Here is a 14,787-nt window from a genome sequence, read left to right as displayed (position 1 = left end):
AGCTTACTGCATCAGGGGAGCTGGTTCATAATCAACTCCAACTATAAGCTTTATCTAAAAGGAAAGATTTAGTCCTAGTCTTAGAAGTAGAGAGAATGTCTTGCATTCTGATTCTGACTCTTTCAAAGGAGAGGAGCTTCATAGCTAAAGCCTCCTCCTCCCATTCCAGTTTTGTAACTCTGGGAACCACAAGTAGGCCTGCATTCTAAGACCGAAGTGGTCTAATCAGTCGATATAGTACTATGAGTGGTTTAAGATATGATGGAGCTTGACCATTAAGGGCTTTGTATGTAAGGAGGAAGGTTTGTAATTCTTTTCTGGAATCTATGATGAGCCAATGGAGAGTAGCTAGTGAAGGAGAAATAAGATCCATCCATCCATTATCTGTAACCACTTATTCTGTACAACTGTAAGGTCTGGCACTACCCATGTAAATAAAAGAGCATTGAAGAAGCATATGATAGAGGGATCACTTCACCCAGCAAGGTGCCCGTGACATATTCTTTAGTAGTTAGCTGAACAACAATATAATTACACAGTGATTGGGTGCTATTTCACGTCTGACCTCGGACAACAGATGTCCCAGAAATAGCTCTTACTTTGTCCATTTAGCCATGGATTATCTTAACCACTTAGCCTGAGTACCAGGGGGGCTGGAGCCTCTCCCAGCTGTCATAGGGCAAGAAGTGGGGTCCTTTACATTTTTAAACTTAATTCAACATATTAAGACTCAACATGTTAAAATGCTGAAACTGCAGTCTTTAGGGTCCTACTGCAAAGTACAGTAAGCTCTGCAGCCTTAATAAGTGGATCTACAGTAAATCTGTTTATACAATAATGTGATGCAAACACACATTTGTTTTTATTTTAAATTGCCTTCATACATATAGAAAAAAGGTGCTTACTGAAGCTGGACTCTGCTATCAGCTTTTCTTCCATTTTTAAATTCATTCACATGGAGAAGACAACTTTCTGTTTCACTTTCCAAAGGAAACAAGAGGACTATACAGTAATTGGCTATCCTGTCTTTCGCTTGCACTGCATCTCTGAACAACTGCGCAAAGTTTTTCTTAGGTGCATCTGTTAAGCTCCTGGTTGTCTGAAAAACAATGTCTTATTCTCGTTGAACAGCAGCTGTCTAAATTCTGCAGAGTGGTGAACAAGCCTCTCTACAGTCCTGCCCACTGACTGGAGTGGCCAGAGAAACTCCAATACATGTTTGACTGTCTATCTGTGAAATGCCTGGTGTCATGGCAGAACTACGTAGTGTAGGTGTACCAAATTGCCTACCATCTCAGTTATTAAAACATCTAGAGAATTTCAGCTTGAAGCAATATAGAGTAACTTCAGTAGAGTACACACATATGGAAAGATGCTTCTACGCCAAGATAAAAAAACTTTTGAAAGCAGTGTGTTCTCTGCAAGCACCCGAATTACCAGTGCAACATAAATCCAAGGAAAATCCACACTGATGGACACCAAAGAAATGATTATAATGTGTTATTGGTCAGACTGCAGTAGGTTCCATGCTGTACTGATCTACATTTTTACGCTTAGAAAAGCCAAATTTACTTGCTCTTTACAGTAGATTAGGTTAAACCTGTATGCTGGGAAATGATGGTGAGATATCCCAACATTTACTGCATTTATTTGCAGCATATTCTACTGTAACTGATCCCACCTAACAGTGGTGTGTATTGACTCTCAGATAACTCGTGGGTACACCATGGATAGGTCATCAATCAACTACAGAGCTGATGCATAGAGTCAGACAACTTTTCAAACTACAGAACATTAAGAGTCACCAATCAACTAACTCTGGAATAGGCACCAGAGTGAAAGGTTTAAATCACAAACCTTCTCACTGTGAGGCAACTGAATGGAGCATCAGCTCTGCCAGCAGCTCCAGCATAATCTGGACCCTGGATTCAAAAACTTTTTTTCAGTGTACACAATGCATTGTTGGGACAATTGCTCTCATATAGAATGGGAAAAGTGCAGGAAGCATCCATTTTCCAGATGGCCTGTACAACTGGCCTGCTAACAAACTGGTACCTGTAGCCTGTAAGAATCGGTCGCTTATTGGTATAGTGACTCTATAGCTAGAGCGAATTTTGCTCTCCCTGTCTCTGTTTTAAAGATTCAGGGAAATAAGAACTTGCCTTAAACAGCAGTCAACGTTAGGGTTAGAGTTAGAGATTTCTATCAAAGACTTTTCGGTTTACTTATGAAGGACAACTGTAAGAGCTGGCACTACCCATGTAAATAAAAGAGCATTTGAAGAAGCATATGACCGAATGATCAGTTCAGCCAGCAAGGTGCCTGTGATGTATTCTTTAGCAGTTAGCTGTAATGGCTATCTCAGGCTGTATCTTGTATTTGCTTTTCTTCAGACTCGATGATGAGTGTGACCGTGCCGCTGCCCTGACTTTTCATAGTTGTGCATTGTTTCAGTAACAGCCCTCTGCAGTCCTTCATCATGTACAATATTGACTGTAACACAGTAAAGCTCTCTACTTACAATGGCACAGGAACATTTTTACTGCTTTCACTGCATTTTATTGTTTGGTTCATTTGGGTGATATCTCAGCCTTTTACCCTCAAACAATGAGATTAATGTTCTTTGGGAATCACATTATGAACGTTGCATTTGTTCCTGTGCAGAGAAGCTAATAAAGACAAACTGACAGCCAAGACTCTTGTCCTTCAGTCAGAACTGATTACTTTGCTGCTCATTCTGAGCTGCTGTCACTTCTTATTTGATACCAACAGCAAAGGTACAAGACAGAGAATATGCAGTATTTAATGGTACATGCTGATGTTATATGATTCATTCTTTTGTCCCATGTTTCGATTAAACCAATCCAGCTCTGTAAACAGTGATTTGTGATTTTCAGAAAAAATATTTTGCCCTACACTGTAAGAACTGACATAATATGATAAATCACTCTGAAACTCACCCTCTTGTAGTTTCACTGAGACACAGCACATCATTTTGAACCCCTTAATTGATGGTTCGAGGGCGAAATTATGCAGGATATGCACAATGTCTAAGCTGTCATCCAAAGTGCTGCAATTTGGGGCTCAGTGTCTTTTCTGATGTGCTAACACATAGAAAGCAGGAGAAAGGGATCCAGAAACCAACTGTGTGGTTAGAGGACAACCCACTCAACCTAGTGAGCCACAGCCGCTCTCAAATGAATGCTTTCTGCCTGTCCTTAATATGTCAAGAGAATCCGTTTTCTCATAATTTCCATCAGTTTATCATCATTTTTACACATATACTGTACATGGTAGGAAATAAAATGTTGCTCCTTGTGGGTCCAGAGCATCATAGAACAGATATTAGGAATGATTGAACAGATTCAAAATACAAAAATGGTACAGTAAGATGAGCAGTTTTATATTAGCAGTCTAGTATTTTCTCCTCCTGAAGCAAAACTGACATGTTGGTAAAATTCTGGCAAAATAGTCACTAAAATTTGACTAAAGCAATGATGAGAAAACTGTCAGGATGTGCCGCTTGTTAATGGCTGATACTGCTGTACAGTTGTAGAGTGGTGTGTACTTCCTCAACACATACAGTGATTTGTGCTGTGATGGGACAGCTCCAATATCTGCAGCTCATGGCTACTTGTTTTGAATCCAAGGGCTCATTTATGTTTTTACACCGGCACATTAAAGCTTGGTGCTCAATTAAGAGTGGAATTGTTTGTTGTAAGCTTAAGAACATAGTATTTGTCTATATTTGTGACTTTGGATTCATGAAGAAAAGCGAGGATTTCCTGTCCTTTTAGTAGCACGTTTGCTTCATGTCTGTGTCCACATTGCTGCTGCAAAGGCAACAATTTTTCATTTTCTGTGTTGACTAGTCTATCCTACTTGATCTACCATTCTTAAGAAAACCCTTTTTCAACATGTTAAGAGTTTCAATTTTGGAAAGGTCAAAGATTGATATTAAATCAAGTCCCTCTTACTGTATACTGGTAATTGAACCTGGTCACCGACTACGTAGTTTTCTCTGGACCCCTGCTAAATCTGACCAGTTACGACATGTACAGCAGTCATTCAACCGCTGGCTGTCTAGGTGGTGTCCTGCAAACGATCTGGGCTTCATAGATAATTGGAAACTGGGCTAAGCTGATTAGTAGAGATGGCATCCATCCCACTTTACATGGTGCAGCTTTCTTATCAAGAAATATGGCTGGTTTTATTAGACAACCAAAAGTATGACAATACAGACTTGAGCATAGGATGCAGCGATCCAGTCCTACACACCTCTCTGCAGTGTCCTTACGAAGACTTTCAGTCAGGATTTAGAGTTCATCATAGTACAGAAATAGCACTGTTAAAAGTCACCAGCGGTCTTCTCTTGGCTTCAAATCATGGGCTCGTCTAGGTTGGTTTAAATCTTATGTATCTGATAGATTCCAACTTGTTGTTGTTAATGATGAATCCTTCATGTACACGGCGGTTAGCTATGGAGTTCCACAAGGCTCTGTGTTAGGACCAATACTTTTTACTTTATATACGTCTCCTTTAGGCAACATTATTAGAAAACACTCCATAAATTTCCATTGCTATGCTGATGATACCCAGCTATATCTTTCTGTGGAACCAGATGAAAAGAAGTTTATCAAGCTTCAAGCATGCCTACAAGACATAAAGGCCTGGATGTCCCACACTTATTTACTTCTAAACCCAGACAAAACTGAAGTCATAGTTTTTGGGCCCGACCATATCGTTACTCTAGATGGCATAAGTCTAGCCTCCAGTACTACTGCAAAGAACCATGGAGTTATTTTTGAACAGGATTTGTCCTTTACTTCATATATAAAACAAACCTCTAGAACAGCCTTCTTCCACCTACGGAACATTGCCAAAATTAGGAGCATCCTGTCTCAAAGTGATGCAGAAAAACTGGTCCAGGCTTTTATTACTTCTAGGTTGGACTACTGTAATTCCCTATTTTCAGGATGCCCCAGTAACTCCCTAAATTCAAAATGCTGCAGCAAGAGTGCTGACTGGAAATAGCAAGAGAGATCACATTTCACCTCCAGTAGCTTCTCTCTATTGGCTTCCTGTAAAATCTAGAATAGAATTTAAAACCCTGCTTCTTACATATAAAGCTCTGAATGGTCAGGCTCCATCATATATAGAAGACCTCATAGCACCATATTATCCGAGTAGACCACTTCAATCTCAGAATACAGGCCTACTTGTGGTTCCCAGAATTTCCAAAGGTAGAATGGGAGGTAGAGCCTTTAGCTATCAAGCTCTTCAAGTGTGCAGCTACTGGTCCTACCAACCTGCCGAATGTTTTATTGTTGCTTTTGTTGCTCTTTTCTTTTCTCTCTTCACTTTCCACTCACCCCAACCAGTCAAGGCTCAGGGTGGCCATCCACCCTGAGCCTGGTTCTGCTGGAGGTTTCTTCCGTTGAAGGGAGTTTTTCCTCTCCACTGTTGCCTAGGACGTTCTCAAGGGGGAATTGTTGGGTTCTCTCTATGCATCTTTATAGTCTTGACTTTATTCGGTAAAGTGCCTTGAGATGACTTTGTTGTGAATTGGGCTATATAAATTAAGTTGAATTGAGTTGAAGTGAATTATAAAATAATTAAAATAATAATAATAAAAACATTAAAATGTTTATGGTTTAGGCAATGCTTTTCAAATCATGCTGACATAGGCTTAGACCTTCCTTTTTGAATTGAATTACTTTTTTATTATTGCACCTTGTGTTCAATTTCTTGTCTTGTACATTTACCCTTTCATTTCATTAGCCTTTCATTTTCACCCTTTGTCTTTTATTGCCCATCTCAACTTTTTCGAGCCATGTTGCTGATAATAAATACAAAATAGGAAATATATAAAAAAAACAATGAAATGCCTCAGTTTCAACATTTGATGTGTTCTCGTTGTACTATTTAGAACGTAAACCTATCTTTCAAATGATATCCAAGACTGTAAAACAGTCATGTATTCTTTGCAAACATGATGGCAATCGTGTGTTCATGATTTGCAGGATATAGAATAAAACATAAATTGTTTTATTGTAAATGGCAAACATGAATGTTATCTTGTTGAAACTGTTTTGGGTGGCTACATTCCAGACAACATGGTAATAATCATATTGCCCTTGCCTTATTTGCAGATGCCACATTTTACTAATCTCTGCCTGCCAGCTACTAATGCTAATAGACAGCAACAATTATGTGCCAGTGCAAATTATCCTGGCTGCATCTTGAATCAATAAAGCCATTCATTGCGGAGGTCTCTTTTTCCTTATTTTGCTCTGTTTTGGTTGGCAGTATGGTGAAGGCTTAACAGATCAGCTAACCAGATAGGAATAATAGCTGATCTCTGGCACAGACGCTGTAAATTCTAAACACCAATATTTCATCATGGCACCTTCTTGACCTCCTGCAGCCATGTAATCTTGTACTTACTGTGCTTTGTTGTTGGGAGAAGGAGGTCCCGCCTGCTCATTTTATGAGCTGGTACTAACCCAGAAGGTATCTTATAAACGACCGATTAAATGAAAAGTGATTGCAAGGGACTGCATACCTGCCCAGAAGTAACCCTAAAATCTAATAAGAAGGGAAAAAACTTGGAACAAACAGGGTTCTGCTGAGGATTATTGGAGCTTGGGAATTCCCTGTGCCATTCCAAGCCATCCCTATGCAGGACTGTTTAGAAAAGTTGAGTTTGTACTGTGGAGAAAGAGAGAAGCAAATTTATTTTATTAGGTGAATAATTGAATGTGAGCTTATCTGATCCAAATCCCAGCTGGATGTTTTCAACCTGGGAAATACAGATGAAATGCATATTCAGAGTAAATGCATATTCCCTCTTATTCAGAGTAATAGTTAGCGCTATAAAGTGCTTTTCTACCTATTGGCAAAGCACTTTACACTGCTTCTCATTCACACTCACCGATGTGGGAGCTGCTATGCAGCTGGCCAACACTCACTGGGAGCAACCAAGTTGGGGTTCAGTGTCTTGCTCAAGGAAACTATGACATGTGACCAGAGGAGCCAGGGATTGAACCAACAACTGCGGAATTGGTGAACGACCACGCCACCTTGCTGCGCCACAGTCGAGTGAAGAATGGTGTTATCAGTAACAGAGTATACCTTTATTAATAGTCATAAAGCCATGGTCATTATTACCCTTCCACTTGGCTATTAAGCCCTCTATATTTGTAGGACTTACACAGCCAAAGGATATTTAATAAGACATTCACAGAAATTTTTAGACCATTCAGGGCCCCTGATATGTCATGTCATTTTTCTACCGCCCTTGGTGCCCCCACCAGTGGTCTGTGCCCACCAGAACTGAAGGCCCTTTAACTTGTGAAACGAAGAGATCCACACACACACAGACATATACTGTGTATATATATATATATATATGTATATATATATATATACATATATATATAGTTGACAGTTTCAATAAGTGAGGCAACAGCAAGCAAGAGTGCCTTTTGTTTTGCTTTATATTTGCAACAGAGGCATGGCAACATTGTTTAATTCAGTGGTCGACACAAGGCGAAACACAGCCAATGACTGTACTGTCAGACCACTCATATTGCTTGGTATACAGAACAAAAAGTGTCACACACAGCATAAAGAACAGCCTGCACAGACAGAAGGTAAACCATAGTGAGAGCTCTCCTTTAAAGGGGGTTGCCCTTTAGACAGATTCATTTCTTCCCTCTATGACACACACCCAGCTGAATCCTTTTACAACATTCCATTCTCTCTGTTTGATGAAAGGTTGGGTTTGGGGGCAGATGTATGAGTGTGGGGTGACCGTCTTCATAAACACTTCATAAACACTTTTGAAAGGAGACGATCGTGCTTACATTACATGTCATTATATGGAGACAGAAGTAGGACGATGAAGAGAAATTCTCCTTCATATTTAGAAGTAGGTTCTTTCTTTTTCAATGTGGGTCTTACTTTCAAAGTTTTGGCCATAGTATTAATCAGAAATTATAACTTCTCTTATAACAACAAATTTTGAATAGTGTACATCATTGTTTTACAATATTGTCATTCATTTTGTGGTTGTAAAGTAGCTTTCACTTATGGGTGAGTTATAGTTTGTTATCGGCAACTGAGCTATAGGCAACTCCTATCTATCTACAGCTACATAATAGTGGGTTTTAGAGCAGTTACAACATGTTTATAATGCTGGATGTGCTTAATAGTGGGTCTAGAGCAAAGTAGTTTTGAACATTGACAGGAAACAAGTTAAAAAAATAAATACAAAAATAAATATTTGTAATAAATTATACTTCATGTCATTGATTGGGGTACCACTAATATCAATTGTAAAATGCAATTCAAACACTTGAATTGGGTCAGTAAGGGGTACGTTTAAAAAGATGAAGAAGATACAGACAGGGTTCTCTCTAATCCCTCTGATCTGGACAAACATTTCTCTGGTGACCTCACATGAGCTCATAATCGGTTATTTGTCCTTATTGTAAACCTTCGAAAATGACTAACCACTGAACTGAGGTCAAAACATGAATGACACAGAGTCATTCCCTCGTTAAGGCCTTATCCAAGACTTGGACTTTGATAATGATATAGGAATGGTTTGTGCTTTGGTCTTAATAAATTTGATGTCCATGTGGATATGTGAATGTCTAACTCGGACACTAATGCAGATCTTTTTAGGAAACAGATTTTATTTCATCCAGAACAGGATTATACTGTAAGTAAACAGCCAAAATGGTAAATTCACTGTATAGTATGTGCTCCCCTTTAGATTTCCTTTGCTGACATTCTAGCAGTTGCAGTTCAGTCAGTTGCTCTTTCCTTTATGACTTGTAAACAGTTAACTTGGAAGTAAAGTTTAACTTTTCAGATTTAATAGTGGTTTTGAGACACAAAATCTTGCTTTGAATGTCTTTGGATTATATATTTGTTTGGGAATGAGTCTCTCACCTCTGTAGCTCTTGTCCTCCAGATTGTATTTATCTATCTTTTGCAAAAAGACAGTCAAAAATATGAGGGCACATAGGTGTGTGTGACATCGTTCCTATTGTTGTCGTTGTGACTGCGTTACTATTACCAAGTTCTCACAAGTGATGAAAACAACCATATGTGTAAAGCCCCCATCGTGGTTCAGAGAGAGTAGTAATTTCATCATCTGCATTGATCTCAGCAATTACACCGGAGAGTCATTAATCTGCAATCTGTCATTAATCATTAATGAATTAAGGAAATATTGGCCAAACATAGGACAATAAGACCCAAACTGTAATAAACTAGAATCATCATTATTTCTCATACACATGAAATCGACAGTAACACTAATCTGCATATGAAGATGTGGCATACTTTACATCACTACCATGCATTGCATTTGGAGTATGGCACCTCAACTGAGGAAAAAGTCCCAGTTTTATAAACTAGTTGCATTTGTCAAGACCTGCCAGCACTTTGTGGGCTCAGAAGTCAAGGTAGTTTGGTTCAGAATTGATTGCACAGTGAAAACAATCTCCCATTCTCTTTCAAACCTTCTATCCTTACTTCACTGGGTTGTGCATGCTCTGTCCTGAAACCAGGCGAACCCATTTTGGCAATGAGATACAAGTTAATTTCTCGCATTGCTGCCAAACCAAACAGCAGAAGTAAACAGTCTGTCAAATTGCTCCGTTCATCTGTGACATTGCAGGGTCTGTATACTGTTCCTCTCCTTCAATTATGTAAAACATCTGTCACATCCATCCAAGGAAAGACTGTAAACCCTGTGTATCAATATTCCACTATATATTGAGAACAGGCTCAACTTTTGGAAGATCTTTGTGAGAATTACTATACTCCAAATGATCCAGAGCTCAGTTTCCCTCTGCCCCACACAGACTTATGGCAGAGATATAGCACAGTTTTAGAATCCAGGCGAAAATATAATTTCTCCTTATGGGTGAGGGTGTTTGTTTCCAGAAGAGCCCACAGGACAAGCTTAAGCAGCCATCACTGGAAGGGCCCAGAGCCAAAACTCTTATCCCACTGAGAACACTGGTGCTCTAACTGATCCAGCAGTTTGTCCACTGAGTCCTCTTTATTCTCTAGTTTCAGATATCGTCTGCCGATTCCCAGGTCTAGTCGAGGCCAGCTGCGATGTGTCTGCTCCTCCGAGGCATCCACAACCTGCCCAGGGACGTTCACAAAAACCTGTGAATTAGTCTCCCTCCTCATCATATCTACTTGACCCTCCTCTCTGGTTGCGTGGAGTCCTTCCTCCACATGCACACTAGTTCGGGCTATATAAGGATTAGTCCTGTAGCTGATACTGTGGCAGCGCCTTTCTTGGGCCACTGGGATATCCACCTCATCAACTCCCAGGGTGGACAGAGAACTGGCAGAAACCAGGCAGTTGGTGAGTTTGACAAATGGGACGGTCTGCTGATTGAAAGCGGCACTGCCCCCACGCTCAGCACCAGACTGTGTGTTAAAGTCTAACTGGCTGGAATTACATGAGCTGGAGTGGGAGGAATGGAGGGAAGGCGGAGGCCCTGATTCTTGGTGGTGGAGTGCTTCAGTCTGGAGAACTGCTTTCTGGTAGACACCCTCCACACTCTCCTCCTGGTCTCTGGGGTGTCTGGTCTGGAGCAGAGGCTCAGAGCTGGCCAGCTGCTGCAGACAAAGGATGTTGAGATGGGCAGCTGGTAAACTGCTCACCCACTGGTAGTGTTTGGCCATTGAGTTGGCTGTTGCTATTTCAGTAAGATCTGCTGAGGGCACAGCTGCAGACACAGAGCAGATCACACTTCGCATTTGCGCAAGCAGCATCTGAGTCTCTCTATCCCTGTTCTCATACAGCACTGTGTTGGCACATATGAGGATGAAGAGTCCCACCCCCATGATGACAGGTCCCAGGAGCTTCATTCGTTCACTGTGGATCAGGCTGGCTGTGGACAGGAGGCCCTTAGCTCCCAGACTCCAGCCAGAACTCTGTGACTCTGACATAGCTTCTCCCTCTGCAGCTCCCACAATGGATGATCTTGATATCCGGTAGGGCCAGTATCCTGCCACAGCCAAAGCAGTGCCAACGACCACTACAACGACCCCCAGCACCAGGAAAGCCCCAGGCATAGAGCGAATGCGAAGCTTGCCTTGAATCACACCATCCTTCTTCTTTCTACCTCGCAGAGTGAAGCGAGACTTCGGTCTGCAGGTTGGAGACATTGGTGTAACACCTCGGGCCTTCTGGGTCTTCATGGCACAGGTCAGTCCAGAGCTTATGCTGCTGGTCAGAGGACTGTGAATTGACAGGAGAGAGTAAAGAGTTAATGCAGCTATAACTGTGTGATTCCAATTTTGATCTAAATACATGTAGGGTTTCACATTTCATTAGTCTTTTTGTCTTCTTTAGACTGGCCTAATAAATGGGCATAATAAATGATTCTAACTACATCATTTAACATTCTTCTTATGCACATTATATCAAGGACTTGGAATTATGAACAAATTAGCATCATAAAGACAATGTGGCAGGCACACACCACTACTCAACCTTCCTCACACAGAATGAACAGGCTGTAAGAAATACACAGCAAAACTAAAACTGATTATATCAACATAATATAAAATATGCCATCCAACAGTGCATTTCTATACTTTGTGATATAACTGTCTGCATTCCAAAGGGAATCTTTAATGAATCAATCTGCTGAAACAAACACGAGAGAGAGAATAAAGAAAAGAAAAATGCAAAGTTTTGCAACATTGTTATGAGTATGTAATAAAACTATGGACAAAGTCAACAGTAATGACTTTACTGGTGTACAGTGGAAAAGGGATATTGACCTATCCAAGCTTTTCTTGTGCCTTACTCAAATTCATATAGTTCTATTAAGGCAATAATTACATCAAGAGAATGTTAATGAATTTGGCTACTCTGTAGCCAAGGTGATCTTGTTGAAATTCTTCCCTAATCTTTTGGATGGAGGAACAATCACAACAAGATGAAGCTTTGCACTGGAAATGACTTTGCCCTTAGCTCACTAAAATTAAAATTGTCAATTGCTACTTAAAAACAGTAGATAACTGAGTCTTTCTTAACTCACTGATAACATTTTCTACCAGTCACAGTTCTCATGAGCTCTATGTTGTCTCTCTGTAGCCACCACAACCCCAGTGAGCAGCTACATTTTTAACATACATCATCTCTGGAGCTTCAGTTTGTGAGCCTCTGCAGCTCTTACAGTGAAGAATACATTTCACCTTAAAGCGGAACGTTGATCTAGAAACACTTTCCTTTTGAAATTCCTTTTATCGGTCATCTTGACACAGACTTTAGACATGCCTGTAAACCAGACACAATAAGCCCTGCCTTAACCATTAGTCAATGGTTGTTTACCATCTACAGCTTTCAATCACCACTGAAATTATTTTGAAACCTTCCATGTCTGTGGGGAGCTTGTAAAAGTAGAGAAACACTGAACATATGTGCTGTTCTCCCACATGGTCATAAACAAGCAGAGTTAAGTGGGGAAATAAAGCTTCAAACTCTGTGACTGCAATTACTGTATGATTCTGAGCATGTTAGAATTAGTATGAAATTTTCTCACTGTGCTGGCTGTCAGACACAGGTAAGTCATTTCAGCTTCCTCCATGTAAATACTCGTGCAGGGTGGGCTGGGCCTCATTCTTTTTTTTTCAAGGGTTTTTAATGGTTTGGGTTTGTTGGGTTCGAAAGAGAATGAGTCTGCTTCCAAAGTTTAATACAGATCTCTGACTAGCGTTCATTTGTAGAAGTCTCTTTATGTAAACAACTTACCTTTATTTTACACAACAATTGTTTAGTTTAAATTGTCAAATTCTTTCTCCAGGAATTAAATTCAACATACAGAAGAACATCTATTCCTAATTACTGACTAATATGGGTGAATTATATCGTGGAATGTAAGCATCTATTGATTACATTATGAAAAATAATTTAGCACTAAAGGCAAACCAACCAGAACCACTTGTATTCAAACTAAAGCCTAAGAAATAATTAGAAATTCCTAGCATCACTACTTAAAACTACGGCACAAATTGCAAGTTGTAGCACAAGACTCAGGATCAATCCACCCTATTCAGCCTAAAAACATAATATCTTAATTTTGCATTAATACTTTTAGATCACAAATGGATCAACTGACTGTCAAAGGTGTTGCTCAGAGGGAAAACCCCACAGACAGCTTACACCAAGTCTGCAGTACTACACAGCTCCATCAACTCTTCTTAAGCAAAAATGCCAAACATTCTAAATTTCCAACTTCTGAAATTTGAAGAATTGTCTTTTTTTCTAAGATAGCACACGACATAATTGGTTCAACAGCCCAGCCACCATATTTTCATGTTTAGACATATACAGATAATGTGGCAGGTTGATCAGGAATAATCATCTTATCAGGCAATGGTAAAAGCAGCATACAGTTAAGGCGTTTGCTTCATTCAGTTCATCTGAAGCTACAGGTATGTCACTGTAACAACTGTCTTCTGTATGTCTTGCATTCCATTCAGACTGACTGCAGTAACCCAAGCACGTCCACTGGAGAAACGGCTCCCAGTGAACTGCATCCACCAGATCTGACAAGTTTCAGTGTGACAAGGAGCCGGTCTGTCTCTGTGTGCACATGCATCTGATCGACACGACACGATGCTCAGGCATCCAGATCACTGGGATCTCGCTGATTTACACGGGAATGGCCCGGATAGCCAAGCCAGCACCGTGCGCAGGGAAGCACATCTGCATTCAGTGTGTCACATATTTACCATCGTACTGTTCGTCTGCCGTCTGCCAGCCAGCACAGGAAGCAGGACTGGGGCCAAATCCCTCCTGTGAAGCCACAAGTTGTGCTTGATGATGGGACTGAAGGCACGTCCCTTTACAGCTGGGTGTGGAATGGTGGAACCATGCGCATTAGCATTTTCACACTGTGCCAAAGCAATTATTTTGAGGAAACCAAATAAGACCACGTTACTCCAGGACTCAACTTGGAGTAAGGTGGACTAATCTGACTAATCTGCACACAACTGCTTCATTATACGAGAATGAACCGTATTATCTTTACCTTAACGACGGGCAGCCGTCCCGTGCCGTCTATCTCCCCTGAAACTGTGTCTGCTGTATGAAGGTTACCGACAGGACTGTGTCTGAACCCCTGTGCTGCTGCATTCCTCTACGGCAACACACAGCAGCTCACTCACACACAAACACACACACACTGTCATGTAAGCAACAAAGTCGGAGGAAGCGCGGCAGCGAGCCTCCAGCTAAGCATCAGTACACAGCCAGTCACTTTCACCAACTTGCCTGCGTTTTTCCGATTCTGTTGCAGCTTGTTCATAGTTTGAGGCCAAATAACATCCCGATCATTGGGAGGAAGAGTTTCCAGGCTGGGCGAGAACCAACTGGTAATCCTCTTCCAACATGTCCCCAACAGGATTATGTCTTCAGTCAGTCCTCCTGACAGGGAGGAATCCAGCTCTGTCTGTATGCGGCCGCCTCCAACGGACCAACGCGGAGAAGTGAGCTGCAGCCGAAAACCCACTGCGCTACACACTGTGCTTTTCAAAATAAAAGTGTTGACGGGGCCGTTAACCCCAGTGTAATAACGGGGGCGTCATAGCTCCAGGACAGGTGTACCGTCCACCCCACAGCATCCCTCCGAATTAGGGACTTGACACTACAATGGAAAGTCTTCATGCAATATTGTAATGATCTGAATATCTGTGTTATTTTTCTTTCGTGTTTTTCACACTGCAAATTCTTAT

General features: G+C 40.9%; 2 protein-coding genes across 4 annotated transcripts in view; one reads left to right on the top strand and one right to left on the bottom strand.

Annotated features, from left to right (window-relative positions):
• epb41a (erythrocyte membrane protein band 4.1a) overlaps positions 1–10,193 on the top strand; it is a 106,463-nt gene extending 96,270 nt beyond the window's left edge. The window contains exon 22 of the mRNA XM_067510136.1: positions 10,093–10,193. The gene's annotated coding sequence lies outside the window, so the exon portion shown is untranslated. The remainder of the gene's footprint in view (positions 1–10,092) is intronic.
• tmem200b (transmembrane protein 200B) lies at positions 7,455–14,787 on the bottom strand. 3 transcript variants are annotated; one of them, XM_067510236.1, is made up of 2 exons: positions 14,085–14,787; positions 7,455–11,281 (listed from the first exon to the last, which is right to left on the bottom strand). In XM_067510236.1, exon 2 carries the CDS (start codon positions 11,239–11,241, stop codon positions 9,994–9,996), a length of 1,248 nt encoding a protein of 415 aa, XP_067366337.1. In that variant the 5' UTR covers positions 11,242–11,281; positions 14,085–14,787; the 3' UTR covers positions 7,455–9,993. The 3 variants fall into 3 exon arrangements, with proteins under 3 accessions (XP_067366337.1, XP_067366327.1, XP_067366346.1); XM_067510226.1 differs by having other exon boundaries at positions 14,327–14,782; XM_067510245.1 differs by lacking the exon at positions 14,085–14,787 and adding an exon at positions 13,786–14,067.

This window comes from Channa argus, chromosome 1, assembly GCF_033026475.1.
Source record: "Channa argus isolate prfri chromosome 1, Channa argus male v1.0, whole genome shotgun sequence".
NCBI lineage: Eukaryota > Metazoa > Chordata > Actinopteri > Anabantiformes > Channidae > Channa > Channa argus.
The sequence above is the reverse complement of the archived record's forward strand: the minus strand, read 5'-3'. Positions and strand labels throughout refer to the sequence as shown.

Coding starts and splice junctions, on each gene's coding strand:
- tmem200b (XM_067510236.1), bottom strand. CDS start 11,241: ATGAAGACCCAGAAGGCCCGAGGTGTTACACCAATGTCTCCAACCTGC.